Below are 26,091 nucleotides of genomic sequence, written 5' to 3' on the forward strand. Positions count from 1 at the left end.
AGCACAGCCCTAAAAAAATTGCAACCGGGTGTTTACCTCATTCCTAAAGCGGAAACTCATTAAGATAATATTTCATGTCCCGGATAAGTTTAATCAGTTGCTTTTCACCTGTGATTCTAGAGCAATGGCCTGGCAGATGAACAACCCGTTTGTGGACTCGCAGCAGGGGTTGCCGGCCAACTTCAAGACGATTCCTCTTCCAGATGACAATTTTGGCTTCGACCCAGAGGTGTACGGAGAAAACGAAGACCTAGACTCGATACTCTACGACCTGGGCATTTCCGAGGGATACAGCCAGCAGCAGACCAAGTTTGAGAAGAAACACGCGAGACAGACCAGTGGCTCTGCCATCTTTGGCTACGTGGGCTCCGGCGACGACACGCAGCTGGCTATTCCTGGGCTCCCCGTGGTGGATATCAAGAACAAAAAACCGTTGTACCAGCCCATAGAACGATACATTGACAGCACATACATCACCAGCAACGCTTCCTCACAGACAGCGGCCAAGCCTGCGCCAGACTACTTTGTGACTAGTCAGCCCGACGGCTACAAGTTTCCCCCTCCAAAGCCGGAAAGCAGGCAGAACACCCCTATTGAACCACAGGCCACGCCGCTGCGTGCCACTAGCAGCTATTCTGCTCAGGAACTGATAACTTTACGACAGCTACAAGACTCGAAAGAAAGCAAGCCTGCAAACACTCCGTTCACACCGATCAAGGTGAAACACACGTTTGTGGACATGAAGACGCCGACGCCGCAGAAGCTGCCCGCGCACTTCAGCTGGACGCCGACTCTGATCACGAAAAAAGACTCCGTCTCCGAGCAGATCATCCAGGAGCAGCGCAGGTCTCCAACGAAAAAGAAAAAACCAACCATCACCTCGACGCTCGAGCGTGGTGCGCTCGACGTGCACTTTGTCGGTCCCGACGAAAACGACATGTTCAAATGCATATACAACGACTGCGGCAAGCTGTTCACGAGAGTGTCCAACATCAGAGCACACATCCAGACGCATCTCTCTGACCGGCCGTTCATGTGCGACAAGTGCGGCAAGGCGTTCGTGCGAAACCACGATCTCAGGCGACACTACAAGGGCCACGAGGAGTTCAAGCACGTTTGTCCGTGCGGCAAGAAGTTCCCGCGGCAGGACGCGCTGAAGCGACACCGGATCAGAAATATATGCATCGGCGCGCTGCCGGACGAGAAGGGCGTGTTCAAGAAGAAACAGCGGCCCGCAGCAGGCGTCGCAGGCGCCGCGCCAGACGCCAAGCGAGGCCGTCCGCGCAAAGTCGACGAGAAGACCGAGCAGAGGCTGCTGCAGGACCTCGACACGCCGCAGTTCCAGCCGTACATGGACACGAGTCCGTCGATCTCGCCAGACATGGGCGTCGGGCAGCCGCTGGACGTGAGCTTCAAGGAGCCGTTCAAGGACTCGTTCTACTACGAGGCAGGCGAGTTCGCAAGCAGTCTGGAGCCCGAGTTCTCCTTCAACGTTGACGACTACGAGTTTGGCCGGGGTGTATAGTATGTATTAATAATGAGACGCGACGTCGACTTAGTACGGGATGCCGTTCGTGAGTCTCTGGAACTCGTCGTAGCCCTTGGTGGCCAGCGACTCGAACGACTTTCTGATCAGCCCGCGGATGTACCTTGCGGCCTCCTTGTCGCTTTTCTTCGGCACAAACCGCGCCGTTAAGTGTTTGATGGTAGCAGGCTTGAAGCACGGCAGCCCCGAGCTCAGCATCGGCACCACCATGTTGACGATCGCGTCCATGTACGGACGACACACCAGAAACGACTTGACACACAGCTCCTCGAACCACTTGTACGCCTGTGTGTCTGTGGAGCCGCCCATGACTCGCACCATCTCGCGCGTGAGCTTGAACGGCGACTGCTCGAACTTGACGCCGCCGGGCACGATGTCGAAACAGAAGCCAAAGTCGACGTGCAAGACGTGGCCCTGGTCGTCGTACATGATGTTTCCGTTGTGTCTGTCCTTGATTTCGAGCAGATACGTGATGATGGAGTACGCGGCTAGCGACTTCACAAAGTTGTTGCGAGCTTTCTGGAACTCGATCGAGGTTTCCGGCCCGTGCTGGCTGATGAAGTACTCGTACAGCCCGTTGACGGCCTCTCTGCCGAGCATGTCGCGCGAGATCGAGTTCGGCAGCACGTCGATGATACCGCAGCCGGGCGCCGTCGCGGTCACGCGGTACGGGAACACAAACACGTCCAGCCCGGCGTCCATCCAGATCGTGCGGAACAGTGACATCAGCTGCAGCGCAAGCAGGTCCTGTCTGCAGTCGTCGCCGACTTTGAAGATGGCGCTGAGGTCCTCGATGCGCTGCTGCTTCTCGCCGTCGACGGTGCTGACCTCCTTGCGGATCTTGAACGTGGCCATGAACGGGGCCTTGGCGTGCGACTGCAGCGGCTTTCCAGACTGCCGGTTGATGTCCACCACCACGCCCTGCGGGTTGCTGGGCAGGTACACGCCTTCCTCGACCTTGATGGCCGCCATGTGCTTGTCGATCTGCGCTTTTTTCTCCGGCTTGCTGCTTTTGATGAACGGCTTCAGCTTGCCGGAAATGCCCGTCACCTCCTCGAAAAATCTGAACTCCTTCTCGTAGTAGGCCCGGTCTTGCGGCGTGAACTCGGCCACCATCGTGGACCGCACCTCGTCCAGCACAGGCTTGATGTCGTCCGGCACCGTCGAGTCCTCGTCCTTGTACGAGTTTGCGGCCATGTTCCAGATGATCTGGTGCGCAAACAGCTGCGACACCTTGGCCGTCTCCAGGATGAACCGGCGCACGTAGCCCAGACGCATGTCGAACCGCAGCGCCTGCACGATCTGCGGCACGTAGAAAAACGTCAGGTGCGCATCGAAACTCTCTAGAGAACGCATCGTGTACTGTAAGATGATCGGGTCGCTGTTGAACGGCGGCAGGAACAGGTTGATCGAGTCCGACGGCGACGCAGCCGTCGACAGCACCATCAGCGACGGCACCTTGACGTTCTCGCTGCCCAGCAATAGCCGCAACGCGGTCGGGTCGTCGATCGCCTTGAGCGGGTCGTTCTGGATCAGGTGTCTGATTGGTCTCTCCAGCGAGAGCGTCCTGTACCGCTCTACCAGATTGAGGGCCAAACGGCCGTCCAGCGCGTACGCGTCCGCCAGAACGCGGTCCGTGATCTTCACACTGCTGTAAGAGCCGGTGGTGTCCACTGGGTGCAGCGGGTGCAGCCATGTGGCCAGGAAACTGATCTCGTGGTCGAGGAAAAGCAGCAAAAGCACGCGTTTGCGCTCAAACACCGGGTTCTCCAGGTACCGCGAGTCCATGAACAGCTTGGCAGCCATGTTGAGGATGCCAAAGTCGGCGCGGAACTTCATCTTGTTGTTCCCGTATGGAGCGCGGTGTTTGGTAGCAAACCACGAGAGCGCGCCGTCGAGGATCGCCGAGGTGAGGCAGGCCACGTCCTTGGTTCCGAGGCCGCGGTGCACCTTGAGCACACTAAGGGCAAAATTGACGAGCTCGAACCGTGCCGTGCGAGCGAACGGGTGCGTGCTGGCAAAAGACAGCCCCAGTAGCGCAATCAGCACCGTCCTGGTGAACATCTTGAAAATATGACTGCTCTGGTACCGTGTAGCCTCGAAGTGCGACGCCAGCAGTCTGAAGAGCAGCAGATGCGGTTTCATGTTCTTGGACGCGTTGCGGCCGTTGTAGTCCATCTGCTCCTTGCTTGTTGGCAGATACTCCATCTTGTTGTACTTGGAGTTCTGAATGTCATACTGTTTGCTGTAAAGACCCTTCTGCAGCCTGATGGACTCCTCCAAACGCTGGCATATCTCCGAGAGCACGAGCGGCGCGAGGTCTGCCCGCACCTTCATGATGTTGAGCCACAGGCCGACGCCGAGCTCGATCGAGTCGGTGTCGAAAATAGCAAACGGAATAGCCACCACCTCGCGCAGCAAGTCGCCCAGGCCGTCCGAGGAGCGGATGATCAGCGACGCGGCCGCCTGGAGCGCGAGTCTGAGCGAGTTGGGAGCCACAGGCAGGTGCGCAGACACGGCTGCTCGCAAGGCGGCCATTTTTCTGCGCGTGTGCACCTGCAGAGCACGCAGACCGGTGGCCTCGTGGTCGGTGAGCCGCAGCAGCGAGTCGTAGCTGCCGGCCTTCCAGGGGAACTGCGACAGGAACGCCGAGGTGGTGTTGACGTGGCGGCCAGACAGCCCGTCGACCGTCGACAGCTCGCTGTCCGCAGGCATCACCTTGCCGGCCATCTCGAGGGCGAGCGTGACGCCATAGTTGACCACTTTTCTGGACGAGCCGTCAACTTTTGAGACGTACGACTGCAGGAGCGACTTGGTGTCCTGCGGACATCTGAGCAGACACAGCGTGATCCATTTGCGGGCCGAGCTGGTCAGCAGGTCGAGCGTCTTGTGTCTCCATTTGTACGAGTCGGAGAGCAGCAGTTTCACGCCGGACACCGGCGCGGTGAACTCGATCCGCGGCTCGTACTCGTTGGTGTCGGCGTCGATGACGCTCTCGTAGAGCAGGCTCAGCACGTCGAGCAGCGAAAAGAGCGATTTTTCGTAGCAGAGAAGCACGGGAGCACGCACAATGAGGAGCTCGGTGCACTGCAACGCGGCGTTCTGGAGAGCAAAGTCTCTGTGGCAGCAGAATATAAACAGCTGCTGGAGCTGGCGCGTGATCTTCGCCGTGGTGAACGAGGACAGGCCGCCTCTCTGGACGCGGCGGAAGTACTGCGACGTGACGTAGAACGCGATCGAGCCAGAAAAGTCCTGCAGATTCGAGATCGAGATGGTCGGGTCCGACAGGTACTCCAGCGACGTGGAGCAGTCGCCGCACTCGGCACGCAGACTCTCGAGCAGCAGGTTTGAGGCCAGGAACATGAGCTTGGGCCGCGAGATCTGCGTCTCGAAAACTTTTGCGTCGATCGACTTCGACGTGATGATCGAGCTCAGCACGTCCTTGTGCAGCTTCTCGGTGTGTTTCGAGGTGCCTCTGCGGAGCACCGTGTTCATGTCGATCGTCGTCTCTGTGCGGTTCCACGACGACTCGGACGCCAGGGCCGGCGAGTTGTGTGCAACGCGCACAAGACTGTCGTAGTTGGCGGCCAGAAGCTCGGAGCCGTGCGCGTAGCCGTGGATGCACAGGTTGAACCACATGTCCTTGAACAGCGCGACGGTCTCCTTTTCGGTCGGAATGAGAGGCTCCTCGTCGACCGGGGGGAGAAGATACGCCAATGGCTTCAAATACAGAGAAATCTCAGACGCAGAGATCGACACCTCGTTGTTCGACCGGTGGTGCTCCAGGTCGTCGATGTCGCCCTTGGAAATGATCGCAGACAGCATCTCGTGCAAGTACACAGTGTACAGGCTGGAGTTTGCTCTTTTGGCCATAATCTCGGAGAACTCGATCCACACAGAGCTGATGCGGGAGAACGAGGCTTTGTCCTTGGTGGATATTGTCGAGATGTCGAAAAAGTGTCTCACCAGAATCAGAAACTCGCGCTCCTCCATCACGTCCACGAACCCGGTCAGCCCGCGCAGCAGCAGACAGTTCAGCTCTGTGGGCGTTCTGCGCACTTTTTGGAACAGGATCGTCACGGCCAGGATGTTGATCGACTCGTCTCTGAACACCTTGGCGATCTCCAAAACCGCCGCAATCACGTTTCTGTACACGAGCGGCAGCACCTCGAGCGAGTACGAGCCGTCCTCGGTCAGCGTCGACGGAGGCTGGCCGGTCGTCGTCGACGAGAGCGAAAACGAGGGCCTGAGCTCCATTGTGCCGCTCACAGTGCCGCTGTTGGGCTTTGCTGCGTCGGTCAGGATGTTCGTCAGACTGTACACGCACGATACAACGTCGTCCTCGGTCAGGTGTTTCAGGCAGAACGACAGCGACTGCGCGAGCTCGGTGACGGCCTCGCTGTTCAGAACCGGCAGCGACAAAATCGTCGGAAGACACTTGCTGAGACGGAGACCAATAAAGCTTTTTCTCGCCGAAAGCAGAGCTGCGCTCGCGAAAATGCTCGTGAGCAGCTCAGAGTTGATCATCTCGACCACCTCGCTCGTGCAGTTGCCGTCTATCTTGTACAGCTGCTCCAGATAGTCGTCCATGAGTGCCGTGGCAAAGTTCAGGTCCACGACGGAAAGCGTCGAGCCCAGCGCGAGGATCTCGATCGTGGACGCCTTGATAGAATAGCCGGCGTTTCTGCGGCCAAACGTCGACGTCACCAGTCTGTCGGAGCCGTTGTTGACGTACTTGTTGTTGGCAATGGCCATCAGCGCCAGCTCCTTGAGCAGCGGCGTGTCCAGTTTCTTCCCGAGCTCCTTGGTGTTGCTGGTCAAGACGTGGAAAACCAGCGACTTGTCAGACTTGCACTCCAGCTGGCACTTGAGAAACTCTACCGCCAGCTTCTGCACCAAAAACATGAAAAACAGCGACGAAAACTCAAACCCGTAGTCCTCGAAGTTGTTCACCATTTCCACATAAACGTGCTCGTCGATCGAGCCAATGCAGGACTCGACTTGGGGAAAAAAAGTTTCGTTAAATACACTCATCACGCGCCGCAGAAGATCGGAGCCAACAAACGCAATGTTCTTTGTCAGCCCTTGCAGAAGCCCCACGTAGCAGAATAGAGTTCTTAGGTCAGCCGGATCCGACTGCAAGGCGTCAATAAACTGGAAAAGCACATCCTGGCACTTTGGCCTCAGTGTCGCCAAATTCAGCCCTAATGTCGAAACGGCAACCACCAGCTCGTACGAAAGCTTTGTCCACGGCGTGGGAAAGTACGTCTTGAGCGTTTTTTTCGAGGAAAACCTGTCGGAGGCCAACTCTGCTAAATAGAGCTCAAATCTGGAGAGCAGAATCTCTGCCTGGATCTTGCTCTTGATATGCTCGCAACTTCTGCAGAGTGCCAGCAGAACCTCAAACTCCGAGTGGCGGATATTCTTGCTGCTCAATTGGGTGCCAGACGGGCTCCTGGTGGCCCCCAGCAGCCGCTTCAACGTGTCAGGGACACTCTGTTCGAGCGTGCTGGAGTCGTCGACTTCTCGTACAGAGAGCGAGGCCAGCTTCTCCAGCGCCCTTGCTCTAATTGAGCCTTTGGAAACACTGTTGTTAGTGGCCAAACGGGAAAAAATACATACCCATAGAAAGACATAAACGTTGATTTGAGCTTACTGCGTCCTGGAAAAAAAAACACAAAAATGCTGCCGGTGTAGCTCTTTGGTGGATTATTACATAAGCATTTATTTCGAAGCAGCTAGCGTCTGTCTATGTGTAGGTCTCAATCAAGGTGTCTCTGAGGTTGCCAGAGATGGCGTCTGGCTGTGCATCTTGCAGTCTGAATATACTCTCAACAACGCTGAGCTCTGGGGCCGTGGTGTCGAGTCCAGAAACGGCCAGCCAGTCGTTGACCACCATGCCTGCTCCCACAACAGCGGAACCGCGGTTCACCGTACCTGCGACCAAGGGCACCTGGAGCAGCGAAGAGAGCTCCTCTTGGTCCTGGATCGGAGTTTGAGGGTGAACCAGACCGCCCTGGTTCGAAAGAGCGCAATAAGAGCCAACAAGCACATTTCCCGCGATGGTCTGTCTGAACACCTCCACCCCCAAAACGTCGGCTATGAGTTCCTCGGTTTCTCTCTCGATATCTGGATGCACAAGAGCGACGTAGTCGTTGCAGCAGATCACGTTTCCCAGGGCTGAAAGACGCTCTTCAACACGCTGGATCTTCACGGAGTCCGGAAGACTGTTTCTCAGATGCATGAGTTCTTGGTCGGTTGTCTGTGTAGGGACAAGGAGGCCTCTTCTGTTGCCTGCGGTCATGCGGCCCACGATTCTGGTGCCTGCAATGGTTGTGTGCACGATAGGGATCACGTCGCCTAGCTCGGCCTCGAAGGCAGAATAAAAGTTCTCGGAGCCTCCGACAGCCACCAGACAGTACGAGTTGGTGAGCTTGGCAAACACGCCGACCTCGTTGGAATTCTCAAATTGTGTTCTAGTTGCCATTACTAAAAAATTTTAAGATAATTTGAAAAAATAATGAAAAATTAAATGCCATGCACATCTCTGCATCGGAAGCTACAATTGAATTCTAATCGTTCAATCCATATCTAATTAGTGTCTACAAATCGGTCGCGTCGTTCATCGTTCAGTCCAAATCTGGAGTGCTGTATCCAGAGTCGTCGTCAGCGTCGTCCGTCCAGTCGTCGATGTCCATTGCGTCCTGGACCTCGTGGTTAGGCACCACGACAATGCCCTTCTCGTTCGTGGTGATCTTCACCACCTCCTTATCCTGAACCTGTCCGTTAAGCACCATGATGGCCAGGTGGTTCAGAATCTCGTTCTGGATGAGTCTGTTCAAAGGTCTAGCACCCAGATCTGGCGAGTAGCCCTTCTTGCACAGGTACTCCAGTGCGCCGTCGTCCACATCCAGTCTCAGCGACTTGCCGTTGAGCTCGAACCTGTTCTCGATCTCCTTCAGTCTCAGCTTGACGATCTTGGCAATGGCGTGTCTCGAGAGTCTGTTGAACACCACTGTGGCAGAGATTCTGTTCAAGAACTCCGGTCTGAAGTGAGCGCGCACAGCAGTCATCACCAGGCTCTTGGTCTCCTCGTCGATCTTGCTGCCCTTCGAGGCGTTGATGTACTCGGCGCCGAGGTTCGACGTCATGATCACGATACAGTTCGAGCAGTTGACGAGCGTGCCGTTGGCAGCCGTGATTCTGCCGTCGTCGAGCATCTGCAGCAGCACGTTCAGCACCTCCGGAGCAGCTTTTTCGACCTCATCGAACAGCACCACCGAGTATGGCTTTCTGAGAAGCTGGTTGGTCAGCATGCCACCCTCCTCGTAGCCAATGTAGCCGGCAGTGGTACCAATGAGCTTGGAGACGGAGTATTTCTCCATCAGCTCGGAGCAGTCGATCCGGATCATGGCTCTCTCGTCAGAAAACAGGAAGCCTGCTAGTTTCTTGGCCAGCTCGGTCTTACCAGATCCAGAAAGACCAAGGAACAGGAACGAAGCCGGCTGGTGAGGATTGGCCAGACCAGACCGCGACAGTCTGATGGCGTTCGACACAGCCTTGACGGCCTCGCCCTGTCCGACGACGGCAGAGGACAGCTCCTTCTCCATCGTGATGAGCTTGGCGTTTTCGGCCTGCGTGAGCTTGCTGACCGGAATGCCCGTCAGCCGAGCAGCGGTCTCGGCAACCTGCTCGGAACCAACAACGTTCTTCACCAGGAACTCCTCGCTCTTGGCCTCTTCCTCCATCACCTTGGCCTCGAGCTCCTCGATCCGTCTCTTCACGTCCGGAATGGCGAACATCCTCAGGTCGGCAATGGTCTGTGAGTCGTGCCGTCTCTCGGCGTCCTGGGCCTTGACCTCCAGCTCGTCCAGCTTCCGCTTGGCAGCAGTCAATTCCTCGTGGCCCGCGCGCTCCTGGTCATACTTCTCTCTAAGCGGTGCAAGCTCCTCCTCGAGGTTTTGCTTGCGCTGTCTGGCGGCCTCCAGTCTCTCCTTGGTAGAGCTGTCGGCGTCCTGGTCTCTCTCCAGAGCGCTGATCTCAACATCGATCAGCTCGAGCTGTCTCTCTTTCGAATCCAGCTCCTCAGGCTTCGAGTCTCTGGCAACTGCGACGCCGGCTGCCGTTTCATCAATCAAGTCGACGGCAGAGTCTGGCAGTTTTCTGTAGGTGAGATATCTCGAAGCGAGCTGAGCAGCAGTCACCAAAGCACTGTCCAAAATACGCACACCGTGGTGGATCTCGTATCTTGGCTGCAAACCTCTCAAGATGGCGACTGTCTCCTGGATTGTAGGCTCTCTAACGTCGATTCTCTGGAACCGTCTCTCGAAAGCACCATCCTTCTCAATGTACTTGCGGTACTCAGTGACGGTCGTGGCACCAATACAGTGGAAATCGCCTCTGGCCAGAGCTGGCTTCAGCAGGTTGGCAGCATCGGACTTTCCGTCGCCCATCAACATGTGGATTTCGTCGATGAACAGGATGACCATGGCCTGGGACTTTTCAATGTCGCTCAAAACTCCCTTAAGTCTTTCTTCGAACTCACCCTGGTATTTTGCTCCGGCTTTTAAGGCACCCAAGTCAAGCGAGTACAGCTTGCAACCCTGCAAAACAGAAGGCACGTCGTTGTCCACAATTCTCTGCGCGACTCCCTCGACAATACTCGTCTTACCAACACCAGGGTCACCAATCAAACATGGATTCGACTTGGCTCTTCTGGCCAGCACCCGGATCGTCCGTCTGATCTCCTCTTCTCTGCCAATGACCGGGTCGATCTTACCCTGTAGCGCTCTTTCGGTCAAGTCAATGGCATACTTGGACAAAAATTCAAACTGCTGCGACGAATCGGCCTGTCTGGAATCAATTCTCTGGTTTCCTCTTAATTCCTGAATCTGTGCTTTAAGGGCATCAACCTTGATGTTGACCTCTTTCAAAATGCTCTTGATCGTGGAATCTTCGAGCAACGCCAGCAAAATGTGGTCCTGGCCAATATAGGAATCCTTTTGCTGGCCCTTGATTTTATTAGCGTTCGTAATAATGTTGGCAGCAGATGCCGAGAACGATGGCTCGGTGTTACTGCCTTCAACACTTGGCAGCCTCACCAAGTGCTTGTTGACTGTGCGCTCAAAGGCCTGCCAGTCAAAACGGCCTCGCTCTATCAGCGTCTTGAGATATATGGCCTCCCCATCGGTAGACATCGGAGTCATAGCAGCAAGGAAATGGAGAGGAACTATCTGAGCATGGTTGTTTTGCTGACACAGCTTCTGAGCTGTGGTCACAATGTTTAAAGCTCTGTCGGTAAATTGCGATTGATCCATGATTGGCAAAATAGATGATGCAAGGATAGCAATTTATACAGCATCGACCCGAGAGACTCCTATAATGATCTGGTGATCTAGAGCCGCACAGAAGGTTCTAGTAATATCTGGTGTGAGATGGCGGTGTCTAGTGTCCGGTCGCAGACCCTGGCCTAAGGATGCTTATGTAATCCTTTTTTTATTTTTCTGAGTCTGTTCGTTTTTCGGACTTTCAAAAATGGCCGTCCGTGATCATGACAAAACAGGGCGGTGCAAAAGCCGATCTCGGCTTTGCCCTTTCGCAGATCAGGTTTGACGCCCTTGCCGGCGCCAAAAGCTCGTCCCGTCTTGTAGATGTTCGTGGCACCTCTTACAGCCACGTCCAGCAGCTTGAGCGGTCCTTTTCCGAGCATTCCTTGACGACCCTTTCACCCTGTGTTTTACAAATCCTCGGGCTCTCATTGGCTCAGCGTACCTGGACTAACGGAGCCCTGCACGCAGCAATGCGGCTTTTGTCGTGCCGGGGCCGACTTTTCTAATAACTACCATGCAGAACAACTGGCTGCGTGACGTACTTTCCACCGGGCCCGCCTGGTGGGCCACCGGGCGTCCCCCAGATTTTCCCTGGTGGACATCCGGCTGGCAAGTTTTATTTTCCTCCTGCACGCATAATTTATAAATACATCATCAGGACCACTTTTGTTTTTCAACCAAACATGTTGTCGGTTTCATCGAGAACAGCCAGATCGGCTACAAAACGCATTTCGCGTTCCATGGCTACTGTCTCTGACATCACCAAGGACTCCAAGGTGCCTCAGAACTTGTTGGAGAAGGGAAACTACATCAACTACAAGAAGCAATTGGAGGTCTTGGAGATTGTCAAGAGCAGACTCAACAGACCTTTGACGTACGCTGAGAAACTGTTGTACGCTCACTTGGACGACCCGCACGGACAGGACATCCAGAGAGGTGTGTCCTACCTCAAACTCAGACCAGACAGAGTTGCTTGTCAGGATGCCACCGCCCAAATGGCCATCCTGCAATTCATGTCTGCTGGTATGCCATCGGTCGCCACCCCAACCACTGTGCACTGTGACCACTTGATTCAGGCCCAGAAGGAGGGTCCTGCTGATTTGGCCAGAGCCATCAGCCTGAACAAGGAGGTGTACGATTTCCTTGCATCTGCATGTGCCAAGTACAACATTGGTTTCTGGAAACCAGGTTCTGGTATCATCCACCAGATCGTCCTTGAGAACTACGCCTTCCCAGGTGAGTTGCTGATTGGTACCGACTCCCACACCCCTAACGCTGGTGGTCTGGGTCAGTTGGCCATTGGTGTTGGTGGTGCCGACGCTGTCGACGTTATGGCCGGCCTGCCATGGGAGCTGAAGGCGCCAAAGATCATCGGTGTCAAGCTTACCGGTAAGATGTCCGGATGGACTTCTCCTAAGGATATCATTCTGAAATTGGCCGGTATCACTACCGTCAAGGGTGGAACCGGTTCGATTGTCGAATACTACGGTGACGGTGTCGACACCTTCTCGTGTACCGGTATGGCAACCATCTGTAATATGGGTGCCGAGATCGGTGCCACCACCTCCGTTTTCCCATTCAACAAGTCTATGGTTGACTACCTGAATGCCACCGGAAGATCCCAAATTGCCGAGTTCGCCAAGATCTACCAAAAGGACTACCTGTCTGCTGACAAGGGCTGTGAGTACGACCAGGTGATCGAGATCGACCTCAACAAGCTTGAGCCACACGTCAACGGTCCATTCACCCCAGATCTTGCCACTCCAGTGTCGAAGATGAAGGAGGTTGCCGTTGCCAACGACTGGCCACTGGAGGTCAAGGTTGGTCTGATTGGTTCTTGTACCAACTCCTCCTACGAAGACATGTCCAGAGCCGCCTCCATCATCCAGGATGCCGAGTCTCACGGACTGAAGGCCAAGTCCATCTTCACTGTCACTCCAGGTTCCGAGCAAGTCAGAGCCACCATTGCCAGAGACGGCCAACTGAAGGTCTTCCACGACTTCGGTGGTAAGGTTTTGGCTAACGCCTGTGGTCCATGTATTGGTCAATGGGACAGACAAGACATCAAGAAGGGTGACAAGAACACCATTGTGTCTTCGTTCAACAGAAACTTCACCTCCAGAAACGACGGTAACCCAGCTACCCACGCTTTCGTTGCTTCTCCAGAGATGGTTGTTGCCTACGCCATTGCTGGTGACCTGAGATTCAACCCACTGACTGATAAGTTGAAGGACGCTGACGGAAACGAGTTTATGCTTAAGCCACCTGTCGGCGTTGGTTTGCCACCAAAGGGATACGACCCTGGTGAAAACACCTACCAGGCTCCACCAGAAGAGAGATCTTCTGTTGAAGTCAACATCTCCCCAACTTCCGACAGATTGCAAAAGCTGCAGCCATTCAAGCCATGGGATGGAAAGGATGCTTTGAGAATGCCAATTCTGATCAAGTCTCTTGGTAAGACCACTACTGACCACATCTCTATGGCCGGTCCTTGGTTGAAGTACCGTGGACACTTGGAGAACATCTCCCAGAACTACATGATTGGTGCTATCAACGCTGAGAACGGTAAGGCCAACTCTGTCAAGAACCACTACACTGGTGAGTACCACGGTGTTCCAGAGACCGCTGCCTACTACAGAGACCACGGTATCAAGTGGGTTGTTATTGGTGGCGAGAACTTTGGTGAGGGTTCTTCCAGAGAGCACGCTGCATTGGAGCCAAGATTCCTTGGTGGCTTTGCCATCATTACCAAGTCCTTTGCTAGAATTCACGAGACCAACCTGAAGAAGCAAGGTCTTTTGCCATTGAACTTTGTGGAGCCAGAGGCTTACGACAGAATCAACCCAGATGACGAGATCGACCTTATTGGACTGACCGAGTTGGCCCCAGGTAAGAACTTGACCATGGTTGTTCACCCTAAGGAAGGTGAGGCTTGGTCTACTCCATTGTCCCACACTTATAATGCTGAGCAAATCGAGTGGTTCAAGTACGGTTCTGCTCTGAACAAGATGGGTGCTACCAGAAAATAAGGACTGAAATCGGATGCTGCCGAGGCTGGTGACGTTTACTTAATAGAAGGGTGGTAAGTTTCGGTAGAGTTTAGCTGTTTGGTTTCACAAGTTTATTTATTAACTATCCATTATACTTGAGTGTGTGAAAATACTTATTCCCGTATTAACTATCGTAGAGACATGATCCCGCGCGAAGGAAGTAGTTGAGATGCTCTCCGTTCTCTGGTTTGTCTGGTGGGGTAGTTTTGCCCTGTGCTGCGAATCCCAACGGTCCTTTATCGCACTCGGCGCACGTTAGAAATCTTGCTATTTGCAGCACCATTTTGTCCTTATTCTCCAGATTTTCCATCTCCACAGCTATGTCCGACGACGGTCTACTCACTCCGATGTTGTCAAAGTCCCACATTGAGCCGACATGGAAGAAAACGTCGTTGCAGTCAGGTTTACGAGAGCTGATCTCCAGTGAAGGAGAAAGGTCGACAAATGCGAACTCTGCGGATATCGGCGATATCGAAGCGTACCGCGGCTTTTCAGGTGTTGAAGAGATGATTTTACAGCGACAAAACGGGCATCGAAGAGAATACTGTGCCGATGGGTCGATGTGATTGAAAGAAGACATAGATGAAATATTAAAAATAAAATAAATTTAAATTAGAGTAGCTCGATCTGCAACAAATATTCAGTCGCACTTCAACAAAGTCCTAATTAATTAATGTAGTCTACATCACTCGTACTTCCTGTCTTTCAGACCCTCTTCCACATCCTTGATCATGTAGGAGTACCAATACAGGGCTGGCCAAATAGTGGCGAAATGCCACAGGGCATGTGCATCGAGGAGATCGAAAAGAGGCGGAAAGTCAAAGAGCTCAAACGACATGCCCGCACTCACGCTCACGACCAGAACCAGCGGCGTGAGCGTCCAATTGATTTCTTTATTTAGAAGGTCACGTTTTAGCGACACAGAGCGCCTGGATCTGTTGAAACAGTCGATGGAATGGTAGATCCACAAAACATTCTGAAGTAGTCCGCAGGCCACGTTGGCTTGCATGTTGTAGGTGTACGACCAGTCGCTCAGAAGCCTGCCAACGTGGAGAAAGTATGCAAGCAGCGTACCAGCCGCGAGAACCTGACGTTTGAGATCGTTTTCAGGAAGATAGAGCCTGAACACACGGACGACGATCGCGTAGAAGCCGGACAGCACGGTGGCTCCGGCGAAAAAATAGTCCAGTCTCTCCCGGTTCCATGTGTCTCGCAGATGGAACAGTGTAGAGAAAAACCAAGCGCACATCGCCACGACAGCTACGACCATGTATGCTGTGTAGAGCCTGACAAAATGCGTGTTTCCTGCTCTAATCTCCTTTCTGCATTGGTTCCATATCATCTTGGCTCCCCAATAGTGAGGAAACCAATTTCCAATGCTAAATATGGTGCTGAAAAACTCCTGGATACCAAGGACACGAACAAACGGCCACTTTCCGTGGAACTGGTAGACCTCGAGATTCTTGCTCTGGCGGTCCTTGGTGACGATCCTCTGGCATTGGTAGTCGCAATTGGGGAAACAGTCCCAGCCGATGAGCCGCAAATCCCACGAGAGCGGCAGTTCCTGGAACATGTGGTATTTCTGCTGTTGAGACTTCCAACGCAGGAGCTGTTTCTCTGAGACGTCTGAATATCTTGAGATGCCATTGCAGGTCAGAATATCGCATTTCTTCACACACGTCTGAAATTCGGGCAAGTCATCGCCCAACGAAGCCCTCACCGGCCACAAAAATAGTAGATATATGAGAAATATCATTAAATAAATTATTAAATGAATTAAATAAGTCAAATCTATTCATTTTTCTCGAATTTAAGGCTTTTCAGAATTAGGTCGTCCGCAGCCTGGGAATCAAGCATTCTCAGCTGGTCCGGCGGAATGAATGTCGGAAAGTAGATTGCAAGAATCATAAAGAGCATCAGGACGCCAGGAAACCCTATGGCGCCCTTTGTGCACGTGATTCCAAACTCAAAGCCAAAGGCTGCCAGTTGCAAAGCCAGAAATATGAGAAACCATTTGCGCTCGAGCAGAAAGTAATGGCGGGGGAAACCCATGTTTTCCCTTGAGGCAGGGTCTGTGAAAAGAAATCGGAGTTTCTGCACAACCTCGTTCTCATTCAAAGCTCCAATTGCCATGATGAAGAACAGCCCGGCAAGAACAGCTTGAGGAATCTGGCCCAAAACCACCAGAAAGGGCCTGGTCATCATTACCAGTGTCAGAAGGCCCTGTATCATATTGCTGAGTCGTTGTTCGACCACTCGAACCACTCTATCTTTGCCGGTAGCATAATCGTGCTCGTGGACGCAAAGCGCCTCTGTGTGCATGGGAGCCTGAGGAATAAGGCCGTTCGGGGCCGGGATTCCCAGAATTCCAGCGATTCCTGTGGTAAACCCAAGCAACATGAAGTCGTAGTGGAACGAGCTCGGTTTTCTTAACGGAAACTCGTCTGACTGACACATCAGGGAGGAGACATTGTGATCAAAGTAGAACAAAATGGTGAGCAGGATGCCGAACGGCAGGGCCAAAAACACATCGCCCACGGATATATCTTGCCAGAAGGGAATGTACCAGCTTTCAGGACGGTCTGGCGACGTAGGACGAAACGAGCGAGTGATCGGCAGCCTGGCGAAATCAACGTATTTTAGACGGCCTCCAAAATGGATAAAGCCTGTGAAAAACACCACGCTTAGTGGAGTGCCGTAATCTTTCACGAATTTGCGGAAGAGCGGATGAACGTAGTGCGACTTAGTGCCAAAGAAATGTGCGGCCAGTCCAAAGAGAGCCATCACCAGGGCCACGACTATCGACGCAAAACCGCTGAGATCGTCCCTGATTGTGAACTGGTGTGTCAGGATCTGAATTCCTTTCTGGATGTAGACGATGTTGATAAACAGACCGAAAGAGATACAGCTGTATTTGGTGACATAGCGCATGAAATTCACGCTGTTGGTGATGGCCACCAAAAAATGCAAAACCATGCTCCACAGACAGATCCAGCACATGAACTGGAAATACGGCGTTCCTCGAGGCACCATCAGGTTGTAGACTGTATAGTTGAAGATGGATATTGGGCCAGTCACTCCAACAATGCACAGAGGAGTGCCTGAAAAAAGACCGAAAATTATGCCAGCCATTGCTGACGACAGCAGCACCTCGTTGGTGCCGTACGATCTGTTAGCGTGGTCGTACATGTCCTGCGCAAAAGCCATGGCCGGCAGAAGATTTGTGAAAAAGATGTACACGGCGGCCGGTATGACGCGATACGTGAAACCGTCTGTGATATCTGAGACGTAGTATGGAATCAGACGTGTCTTAATATCCGTGTATATGCCACGACCGGGCACAAACTGGCTCATGGCATGAATATGGAGAAAATATGATAAGCCTAAAAAATAATCAAATAAAAAAAAAAAAATACTCGAAAATTATTTTTTTAGATGAGAGTGTCGAATGTCCGATTGTTCGGCGCGAGTTTGAGGCCGCTGAACGGCCCTGTTGCTCCGTTCAAGTCTGATAAGGCCCACAACAAGGGAGCCGTCACGTTTGATAGAAACTTTCCTGTGCACAGAAGAGTGAAGGCGTGGGAGAGAGACAGAGAGGATAAAGAATCTTGGTTCAAGCGCAAACACGCCCATCACCACGCGAAACAGAAGAAGCGCGAGCCTCAAAGGGACGACAAGCCGGAGTTCACGCGCTCGCAAGCGCTCAGAAAGACAATCTCGCAACTGAAACTGAACCCGCTGGTCGAGTACCTGTACGGCACAAATCCTGTTCTTGCCGCCCTCAAAGCGCAGCAGCGCGAGAGTTTTGGTACGCTATATCTCCATAACCCCAAATCGACTCCCAAGCTGGCCGAGATCTTGACGCTGGCTCGCAAACTGGAGCTCCCGGTGAAAAGCGAGTTTGGGAAGCATGATCTGAACCTCATGACAAATAACGGCGTCCACAACGGGATTGTCGTCGAAACCAAGCCGATCGAGGTGGAGCAGCTGCGATGCTTGGCGGCCAGCGAGATTGGAAAATTCACAGTCACCAAAGAACACGTTGGAGCGAACGAGACCAGCATTTCTTCGACTGCTGCCGAACGGTACCCGTTGGCACTGTACATTGACGAAATATCCGACCCGCACAACATGGGTGCGATCCTCAGATCGGCCTATTTCCTGGGAGTGGACTGTATTGTTGTGTCGGAGCGCAATTGTGCTCCGTTGTCGCCTGTGGTGTCGAAAACGTCGTCTGGAGCTCTTGAGTTCCTGCCGATCTACTCGTCCCAGAAACCGCTCCGTTTTTTCGAGGAGTCGCGCTCCAACGGGTGGACTGTCATCTCGTCTGTGGCTCCAAGCGACTCTGGCCGGATGGGCAGCAAACAGATCGATGCCGACGCTTTGAAAGGTCAGCTACAGAACGGGCCGTGCATGCTGGTTGTCGGGTCTGAAGGCCAGGGGATCAGGACGTCGCTGTTGCAACGCAGTGATTTTCTGGTTTCTGTGAATAGCGGCAGAGCAGACTTGGACGAATCGGTGGACTCGCTGAACGCCAGTGTCGCCACGGCACTGCTGCTCTCGAAATTCTAATCATGTAAATAGCTTCAGTATTGCATTATATACAGTTACTTCTTTCCGACGGTCTCGAGAAGCCCCAGCAGCGACGACAGCACCAGCTGGCTCTTGTCGGGTCCTCCAATCGGGGATCTTGGAGAGAAGCGCTTGACGGTGCTGAACCCGCCCTTTTTCGATGTGTCCTGGTCCTTGACAGGCTCGACCTCGAAATCAAACCTTTTCTTCACCAAATTGAAGTGTGCAGCCTTTGGAATCAATGGGATGGTGAACTCTCTTGCGTATCTGCCCTCTGCATCCAACGGCCGGCGCACATCGGCAAGCTTGTTGAGATATTTCACGTGGAGACCAGACGTGACGGAGTTTCCAATGAATCCTCCTAGCGCAAACCGGCTGCCGGTGGACCGCGCGCTGATGTACCTTCCGGGAAGCACTCTTGCAGACTGCACGCCATTGGGTGTCTGGAAAAGTCTGCCCCTGAGGTTGTACGAGAGTCCAGCAGTTCCAGAGAGCTGTTCGCGGTACAGGGTCGGAAATTGGTACTTTTTCTTATTGAGCTTGGCCTCGTCGACTTCCCTGGTCTCCAAAAACTCCACAATCTCGTTCGAAAGATCGGCCTGCGCAATTCTCTCTGGATACTTCAGGGCCAGCCACTCCATGAACGGTCTTCTCAAGGTTCTGAGGTATTTTTTGTTGGTTGCAAACTCTAGCGACGACGGCCGCTGGACCTTCATTCCCAGCGCCACGGCGACCGAGCTGTGGCCTTCCCGCGGATCGTGGCCGGGAAAGAGCGGGTTGGAGCTGGTTTTCGTGGTCATGGTAGGGTTTCTCACCGAAACAGGAATCCCGAACTCCTGGAACTTCTTCTTTTTGAACGCAAACCCCCCGAGCGGCTCGAAGTCCGGCAAGCCGTACTTGTTGTCGAGGTTGTTGACGACAATATACTTTGACTTGATTTTCGTTGGGATTCTCATCTTGAGACCAAAGTCTCTTCTGGCGAACGACGACGGCGGCGACTCGATCACCTGGTGCGTCGGAAACGTGGCCGATCTGTCGGCGCCCAGCTCGCCGAGCTGTCTGGGCACCTGTGCGATCCTTGTTGTGCGGAAGAGCCGTGCGAGGTCGGACATAGTAGTAAATCGATCTATTTTTTTTCGTCAAGTTTGAGTGCCTGAACCCCGTTTGAAGCCCTGCCCCGCCGCCGTCCCAGTCGACGCGTCGAAATAGGAAATCTGATTCTGTTTTGTTTGCAATGTCCGACACCACCTCGCAGTTCAAGAAGCTAGAGGTCATCGGGCGCGGCAAGTTCGGCACCGTGTACAAGGGCCTGCGGCTCGACACCAAGGAGCTCGTTGCAATCAAGATCCTCAACCTCGACACGCCCGAGGAAGAGGTGAAGGACGTGCAACAGGAGATCCAGTTTCTGTCGCAGCTCAAGTCTGTGCCCAACGTGACGCGCTACTACGGCTCGTACTTGCACGGCCACAAGCTGTGGATCATTATGGACTACTGTGCGGGCGGATCGGTGCGGACTTTGCTTCGTCCGGGGCCTCTGGAGGAGAAATACATCAGTGTCATTGTGCGAGAGGTGTTGCTCGCGCTGCAGTTCATCCATCAGCACGGCGTGATCCACAGAGACATCAAGGCGGCCAATATTCTGATCCAGAAGGACGGCAAGGTGCAGCTGTGCGACTTTGGAGTCGCTGGCCAGCTGACCACCTCGGCGATGAAAAGAACGACGATGGTCGGGACGCCGTACTGGATGGCGCCGGAGGTGATCATGGAGGGCGCCGACTACAACGAGAAGGCCGACATATGGTCGCTGGGGATCACGATCTACGAAATGGCGACGGGAAACCCGCCATATAGCGACAAGGACGCGATGCGTGCGATGCAGCTGCTGACGCAGCACGAGCCGCCAAGACTCGAGGGACGACAGTTCTCGGCGAACTTGAAGGACCAGGTGGCCATCTGTCTGGAAGAAAAGCCGGAGCTGCGGCCGTCGGCCGAGGAACTGCAGAAGTCAAAGCTGGTCAAGGCGTACAGGATGGTGCCGACCGCGTCGCTCAAGGAGGTGATCAGCAGGTACCTGCTGTGGCGCGACTCGCGGCCGTCGCGCGATTCGGTCTACTACGAGGACGCCGAGAGCATCAGCGAGGAGAGCGAGGTCAAATGGGACTTTAATTCGCTGAAAAGCGCAGAGTACATGATAGAGAACGAGATCAGCGAGGAAAACGTGCCGCCGGCCGAGGCTGTGCCGCCGTACTCGTTCGTGCCGCAGGACACAGACGACTACACGATCAACCCGACGTTCCGGCTCGGAACGATGCAGACGACGATGCGTGCTGGGACGCAGTCGACGGCGGCCACGACGCTCCGAAACACGGCCAAGTCGGGTGCTCCCGCCAGCACCACCGCCCCGAAATCGCTGCTCAAGCTGTTTGAGCAGGACGAGTCCGAGGACACGCCGTCGTCGCCGGCCGCAGAGGTGTCTGCGGTCCCCAACGTGCCGATAGAGATCCCCAGTCTGGACGTGGTCCCAGAGACGGCTACGCAGGAGCCGCGGCCACGAGCGCCGACCGCGTCGCGCCAGGAGTCGCCGTCCACGCCCGCGCAGGCTGAGGAGCCTGCGGTCCGGCGCATGGGAGCGTCCAGCACGGGGCTGTCGAGTCTGGGCAACAGAACGCCGTCGCCTCAGCGGCTGAAGGAGGCCGGCCTGGCGCCGTCGCCGCAACGGCTGCCGCACATGAAGCCGCTTCCCTCGTCGGCGTCGCAGCAGCCGCTGCTGCAGCCGATCAACAGCAAGATCCCGTCGCAGAGCGTTCCTCCTGGCCCGCAGACAGCTCCTGCGCTGACCAACAACGAGTACCAGGAGATGAAGCCCGAGCCGGGCTCGCTGTCGCGCGCGCGCTCGCAGATGCGGCTGCAGATGCCGGTGCCGATGTTGCACTCGCAGCTGATGGACGACAAGACCGCGGCAGCGTCGCCGGACACGCTGAACCAGTTCGGCGTGAACATCAACCTGGCGTCGACGGCGCCGCTGGCAATGACTCCGGTGACCGAGAAGACGAACATGGAGCTGGGAGCCACGCCTGAGAGAGACGTGGCAGAGTCGGTGCGGCCGCAGGGGTATTTCGAGGAACGGGCAAAGGAGACAGAGGAGCACGAAAAAGTGAGTCTGGCGAGCAGACTCGACGGTCTTGCGCTGGACGTGGCGCCCGGCGTGCTGGACTCGAGCGACAAGGACGTGCTGGTGGACAATTTTGTCGGGCTGGTAGGCAAGTTTGGCGGCGTGTTGGAGGCCATCATAGCGGAGCTGAGCGAGGCGAAGTGAGAGTTGGTGATTTTCCAAACGAGGTGCTGATAGAATTACTCTCTATAAATGCTGAATGCGTCTATTGCTGGAACACTTGCTCAACGAAATGCTTCACCACGACCTTGCCCTCCTCGAAGGCGGGATCGTCGTGCCGGACAATTGCGGCTGCGTGCGTGGCGTTTGTCTGGGTGATGTAGATCGGGAACTTGCGCCACGGAAGCTTGTTGAGATGCTTGACAATGTCCTTCTGGTGCTCGGAGAGGTCCAACTTGAACGGACTCAGGATTTGCCGGTACCGCAGCGCGTCTGGGGTGTCTGGCTCGGCAGACAGGTCGAACTCGCCGATCTTGTTGATGGTGGTGGTGAGCGAGAGCGGGCCGTTTTCGCGCGCCTCGAAGATGCTGCGGTTGATGTCGTTGGTGGAGGTGATGGCATCGAAGACCGAGTCGATGAACTCGTCTCCCTGGTCGTGCAGCCCGTGCTCGAGGCGGTGCAGGTCAATGCTGGCCTCGCTGAGCCGTTTGGTGAGCGGCGGCCGCGCCGGCTCCGGCTCCTCGCACAGCTCCAGAAACTCGGCGAGTTTCGACGACTCCCTGATCACTCGCAGGGTCGAGTTGAAAACCTGCACCCAGTTGTGCAGCACAAACCACGTGACCCACATAGGAAGGTACACGCCGAAGCGGAACAGCATGATGATCCACTTGAACTTTCTCTGGAAGAAGTTGGCGGTTTTCGACTGTGCTGGCGCGTCGTTGTCGGCCGGGAGGTCCTCCTGGACCATCTGGTTGAGTTTTGCTTTGGACGAGACGTCGACGAGGCCGGTGAACGTGATCGGCTGGTCGGCGTCCAGGACGACCGGTTTGTAGTCCTCAATGAACTTCAGGCTGAACTTGGAGCCGTTCTCGAAGTGGATGAAGCCGTCCTGGTCGATCTTGACGTTGGGGTTCTTGTCCAGGATGTCAAACGGGTTGATGTAGCTGATTCCAGAACACCACCAGGATGTCCGGATGTCGGAGCGGATGTTCGAGTACAGCGAGATGTTCTTGAACCTGGCGAGGCCGCGGTAGAATACGGTGTGCGGAAGCGACATCAGCTTCAGAAGAGGCACAGTAGGCGAGTCTTTGAGAAACAGCTGGTGGCCGCTCTTGCCCAGGAGCACAGGCACCAGCCAGTTGAATATCTTGATACTGACGCTCTGGCCCGGAGTGAGGACTCCAACGTGCGGAGAACAGAAACTAGTGAAATTAACAGGCTCGATGTTGCAGAAAAATCCGCGATAGTGCAGAACACCGATGGCATACCGTGCAATTAATCCTCCTAAAGAATAGCCCACAACAGAAAATTTACTAACAGTCAATCCCTGTTCTTGCAATCTTAGGGCTTCGGCAAGAATCTCCTCTGCGACACGGGTACCGCAGAGGTCGATACCGTCGTAGGTTTTGAACCTCTCGTTGGTCTTTGTGGTATAGACTATTAGCTGGTCTTTGCTGGCGCTCAAGGAAGCATGGTTTTTCAGCTGGGCCTCGATATAGGCAAAGTGCTCAGAGACTCCCCAAAGACCGTGACAAAGAACAACAAGGTGACAGTTCTTAGATTCCATGGAGGGGCTGGGAATTCACAGGGTCTTTTATAATCACACGACGCAGAGATAAGAGATTGTCGCAAGACAATAACTGATTGTGCTATGCGGATTTCCATAGAGTTCTACGCGGTGCAGAGGTGAGGCGAGAGAGCGACCGAGACGGCCATAACCTGGTGCACGGATGCGAGTTATGGCAAGTTTACACCCCCCCAATATGTATATGCACGTCGGATTCCTACAAAACGCGCCCGCCGTTCCATGCCGGCCGGAACGCAATGGATCAGGCTGGTTGCACGGTAACTATGGATCTGTAGAAAAAAAGCAAACGTGCACCCCCTATTGGCGACAAACTCCGATCGGATATTGGTGGTTGAAAACATCTAAAATCTTTTTTTCATTGGCACTTTTCGGTCAGGACTGTTCCTTACACTTGGCATTATAAAATCCTAATAGGTCAAACACCTAGTTTGTTTTTATTCAATTGTGTTTGGCTATTGAATTTGGTTGTAATTTGGCCGCCTACACTTTTCTTAGAAGAGCACCTTTAGTATGTTCCAGTCAATAATAAAGGTTGGCCTGCCGAAAACAACTCTTAGACTAGCTTTGCAGCCGAAACCAAGTCTCTGGGCTTGTGCGAAGCCGGCGGCCAGCTCTGCTAGAAACTATCCGGGAAACCCATTGCTGGCAACTGCCTTGCTCTCCAGACAGTTACACACAAGTTTTCCTCGTTCGAACGAGCTCGAATCACTTCCACCTGTCAAGCGGCCCAAATCAAGTTTCTGGACAAAAACCGCAGTCGGGAGAGTGCTGAAGCTGTTTTTCCTCACGTCAGGTGTTGTCAGCGGAACCATTGTTCTTCTTCTGTCCGCATTTTTCGTTTATGACTACACGACTTACACTCCACCAGAGATTATAGAGAATCTCTTAGTTCCCGAAAGTGCCTTGAATCCTCCTATCGGCGGGCCAGAAAACTTGCCAATTCTCACAGATCACCTGGACTCGTTCGATAGCCCAGCAAAGGAGGAACTGAGAAGAAAACCACATTTAGTCATTCTTGGTTCCGGCTGGGGATCAGTTGGATTGCTCGGAAACCTTGACAAAAACGATTATGACGTCACCGTTATCTCTCCGATCAACTACTTTCTCTTCACCCCGATGCTTCCCTCTGCTGCCGTCGGCACTCTTGAGCTCAAGTCCTTGATGGAGAGCATCAGACACATTGTCCGCAGAGTCAACGGTCATTATCTGGAAGCCTCCGCAGAAAAGATCCTGTTCAGTGAAAAGCTCATCAAAGTGAAGGTTCCAGGAACTGATCAACGCTTCTATGTTCCATACGACAAGCTTGTCATTGCAGTCGGGTCCACATCCAACACTCACGGCGTCAAAGGATTGCAATACAGCAACCAATTGAAGACGGCAGAAGATGCAGTTGAAATTAGACGCAAGATCGTGACCAACCTGGAAAAAGCATGTCTACCCACAACCTCGGACGAAGAAAGAAAAAAACTCCTTTCTTTCGTGATTTGCGGTGCCGGCCCCACTGGTGTTGAAGTCGCAGCAGAAATATTCGATCTATTGAATGAGGACCTTACCAGAAGCTTCCCTAAAATTTTGAGACAAGAAATCTCGATCCATATTATTCAATCCAGATCGCACATATTGAACACTTACGACAAGGCCATCTCCGAATATGCCATGAAGCGGTTCGAACATGATCAGATCGATCTTCTGACGAATTCCAGAGTCAGAGAAATTCTGCCTAACCAAGTCATTTTCGACCAAAAGACAGCCAGCGGTGAGATCGAGACCAAGAGCGTGCCGTTTGGACTTTGCCTATGGTCCACAGGTGTCGCACAGAACCCGCTGGCCCAGCAGGTCGTCAAGGACCTTGCAGGCTCGCAAAAGAATAAACGTGCCATCGAGACCGATGCACAATTGCGGGTCATTGGTGCTCCTCTGGGTGACGTCTATGCAATTGGAGACTGTGCCACTGTGCGTACCGAGCTGGCAGAGCACTGTTCTGACTACGTCAGAAAATACATCATTGGCTCCCAATCTCACAAATTTATTCGCTCTCATCATATTATCACCGACGACGATATCAAACACGTCGACCTGACTTACAATGAGCTGAAACAGCTTTGCACACAAATCTCCCAGATGAACCCGCTTGCGGCAGAAGCGCTCTCCCTAGTCGAGGAACTCGTTCCAAAATATGATCCGGAAGGCCGCAAAAAACTTAATTTTGACCAAGTCAAGCTACTCATGAAAGAAGTCGATTCCAAAGTCACCTCTCTGCCAGCCACTGCTCAGCGGGCCAACCAACAGGGCAAATACATGGGAAAAAAGCTCTCGAAATTGCGCAAATCGTCCACCACCTTGTCGATCAATGATATCGTGGACGGCGATATTGATAACGCCATTGCCCGTCCGTTCAAATATAGACATTTGGGCTCCTTGGCATATATTGGAAACTCGGCTGTTTTCGATTTTGCACCAGGTTACTCCTTCGTTGGAGACATCATCGCTGTGTACCTCTGGAGAAGTATCTATTTTGCCCAAAGTGTCAGCTTCAGAACCCGTGTGCTGCTATTCATGGATTGGCTGAACAGAGGTATATTTGGTAGGGATATTTTGACTGTTTAGAAATATAGATTCCTGTACATTGTTTTACATAAGCAGGGAATAGCTCCCTTTTTTCATGTTAATTTGGC

General features: G+C 53.7%; 13 protein-coding genes across 13 annotated transcripts; 7 read left to right on the top strand and 6 right to left on the bottom strand.

Annotated features, from left to right (window-relative positions):
* Window positions 1–124: 124 nt before the first annotated feature.
* KL928_000219 (uncharacterized protein) lies at window positions 125–1,525 on the top strand (the record flags this gene model as incomplete). Its single annotated transcript, XM_043202638.1, has 1 exon — window positions 125–1,525. One exon carries the CDS (start codon window positions 125–127, stop codon window positions 1,523–1,525), a length of 1,401 nt encoding a protein of 466 aa, XP_043062114.1.
* Window positions 1,526–1,555: 30 nt separating this feature from the next.
* On the bottom strand, window positions 1,556–7,182 carry KL928_000220 (uncharacterized protein; the record flags this gene model as incomplete). Its single annotated transcript, XM_043202650.1, has 2 exons — window positions 1,556–7,001; window positions 7,169–7,182. 2 exons carry the CDS (start codon window positions 7,180–7,182, stop codon window positions 1,556–1,558), a joined length of 5,460 nt encoding a protein of 1,819 aa, XP_043062115.1.
* Window positions 7,183–7,295: 113 nt separating this feature from the next.
* Window positions 7,296–8,033, bottom strand: KL928_000221 (uncharacterized protein; the record flags this gene model as incomplete). The annotated part of the gene is made up of 1 exon (XM_043202661.1): window positions 7,296–8,033. One exon carries the CDS (start codon window positions 8,031–8,033, stop codon window positions 7,296–7,298), a length of 738 nt encoding a protein of 245 aa, XP_043062116.1.
* A 142-nt stretch (window positions 8,034–8,175) lies between these two features.
* KL928_000222 (uncharacterized protein) lies at window positions 8,176–10,863 on the bottom strand (the record flags this gene model as incomplete). Its single annotated transcript, XM_043202672.1, has 1 exon — window positions 8,176–10,863. The coding sequence occupies one exon, from the start codon at window positions 10,861–10,863 to the stop codon at window positions 8,176–8,178; it is 2,688 nt and encodes an 895-aa protein (XP_043062117.1).
* Window positions 10,864–11,096: 233 nt separating this feature from the next.
* On the top strand, window positions 11,097–11,381 carry KL928_000223 (uncharacterized protein; the record flags this gene model as incomplete). Its single annotated transcript, XM_043202683.1, has 1 exon — window positions 11,097–11,381. The coding sequence occupies one exon, from the start codon at window positions 11,097–11,099 to the stop codon at window positions 11,379–11,381; it is 285 nt and encodes a 94-aa protein (XP_043062118.1).
* A 177-nt stretch (window positions 11,382–11,558) lies between these two features.
* Window positions 11,559–13,904, top strand: KL928_000224 (uncharacterized protein; the record flags this gene model as incomplete). The annotated part of the gene is made up of 1 exon (XM_043202694.1): window positions 11,559–13,904. The coding sequence occupies one exon, from the start codon at window positions 11,559–11,561 to the stop codon at window positions 13,902–13,904; it is 2,346 nt and encodes a 781-aa protein (XP_043062119.1).
* Window positions 13,905–14,245: 341 nt separating this feature from the next.
* KL928_000225 (uncharacterized protein) lies at window positions 14,246–15,546 on the top strand (the record flags this gene model as incomplete). The annotated part of the gene is made up of 2 exons (XM_043202705.1): window positions 14,246–14,471; window positions 15,110–15,546. The coding sequence occupies 2 exons, from the start codon at window positions 14,246–14,248 to the stop codon at window positions 15,544–15,546; spliced, it is 663 nt and encodes a 220-aa protein (XP_043062120.1).
* A 170-nt stretch (window positions 15,547–15,716) lies between these two features.
* On the bottom strand, window positions 15,717–17,279 carry KL928_000226 (uncharacterized protein; the record flags this gene model as incomplete). Its single annotated transcript, XM_043202716.1, has 1 exon — window positions 15,717–17,279. The coding sequence occupies one exon, from the start codon at window positions 17,277–17,279 to the stop codon at window positions 15,717–15,719; it is 1,563 nt and encodes a 520-aa protein (XP_043062121.1).
* Window positions 17,280–17,360: 81 nt separating this feature from the next.
* KL928_000227 (uncharacterized protein) lies at window positions 17,361–18,497 on the top strand (the record flags this gene model as incomplete). Its single annotated transcript, XM_043202727.1, has 1 exon — window positions 17,361–18,497. The coding sequence occupies one exon, from the start codon at window positions 17,361–17,363 to the stop codon at window positions 18,495–18,497; it is 1,137 nt and encodes a 378-aa protein (XP_043062122.1).
* Window positions 18,498–18,532: 35 nt separating this feature from the next.
* Window positions 18,533–19,609, bottom strand: KL928_000228 (uncharacterized protein; the record flags this gene model as incomplete). Its single annotated transcript, XM_043202738.1, has 1 exon — window positions 18,533–19,609. The coding sequence occupies one exon, from the start codon at window positions 19,607–19,609 to the stop codon at window positions 18,533–18,535; it is 1,077 nt and encodes a 358-aa protein (XP_043062123.1).
* Window positions 19,610–19,731: 122 nt separating this feature from the next.
* On the top strand, window positions 19,732–21,813 carry KL928_000229 (uncharacterized protein; the record flags this gene model as incomplete). Its single annotated transcript, XM_043202749.1, has 1 exon — window positions 19,732–21,813. One exon carries the CDS (start codon window positions 19,732–19,734, stop codon window positions 21,811–21,813), a length of 2,082 nt encoding a protein of 693 aa, XP_043062124.1.
* A 61-nt stretch (window positions 21,814–21,874) lies between these two features.
* Window positions 21,875–23,395, bottom strand: KL928_000230 (uncharacterized protein; the record flags this gene model as incomplete). Its single annotated transcript, XM_043202761.1, has 1 exon — window positions 21,875–23,395. One exon carries the CDS (start codon window positions 23,393–23,395, stop codon window positions 21,875–21,877), a length of 1,521 nt encoding a protein of 506 aa, XP_043062125.1.
* A 531-nt stretch (window positions 23,396–23,926) lies between these two features.
* Window positions 23,927–26,023, top strand: KL928_000231 (uncharacterized protein; the record flags this gene model as incomplete). Its single annotated transcript, XM_043202772.1, has 1 exon — window positions 23,927–26,023. One exon carries the CDS (start codon window positions 23,927–23,929, stop codon window positions 26,021–26,023), a length of 2,097 nt encoding a protein of 698 aa, XP_043062126.1.
* Between the last annotated feature and the right edge of the window lie 68 nt (window positions 26,024–26,091).

The sequence above is a fragment of the Ogataea angusta genome (assembly GCF_019207475.1).
Source record: "Ogataea angusta isolate 61-244 chromosome Unknown 61-244_NODE_1_length_1302399_cov_90.877568, whole genome shotgun sequence".
In the NCBI taxonomy this organism is placed as follows: domain Eukaryota; kingdom Fungi; phylum Ascomycota; class Pichiomycetes; order Pichiales; family Pichiaceae; genus Ogataea; species Ogataea angusta.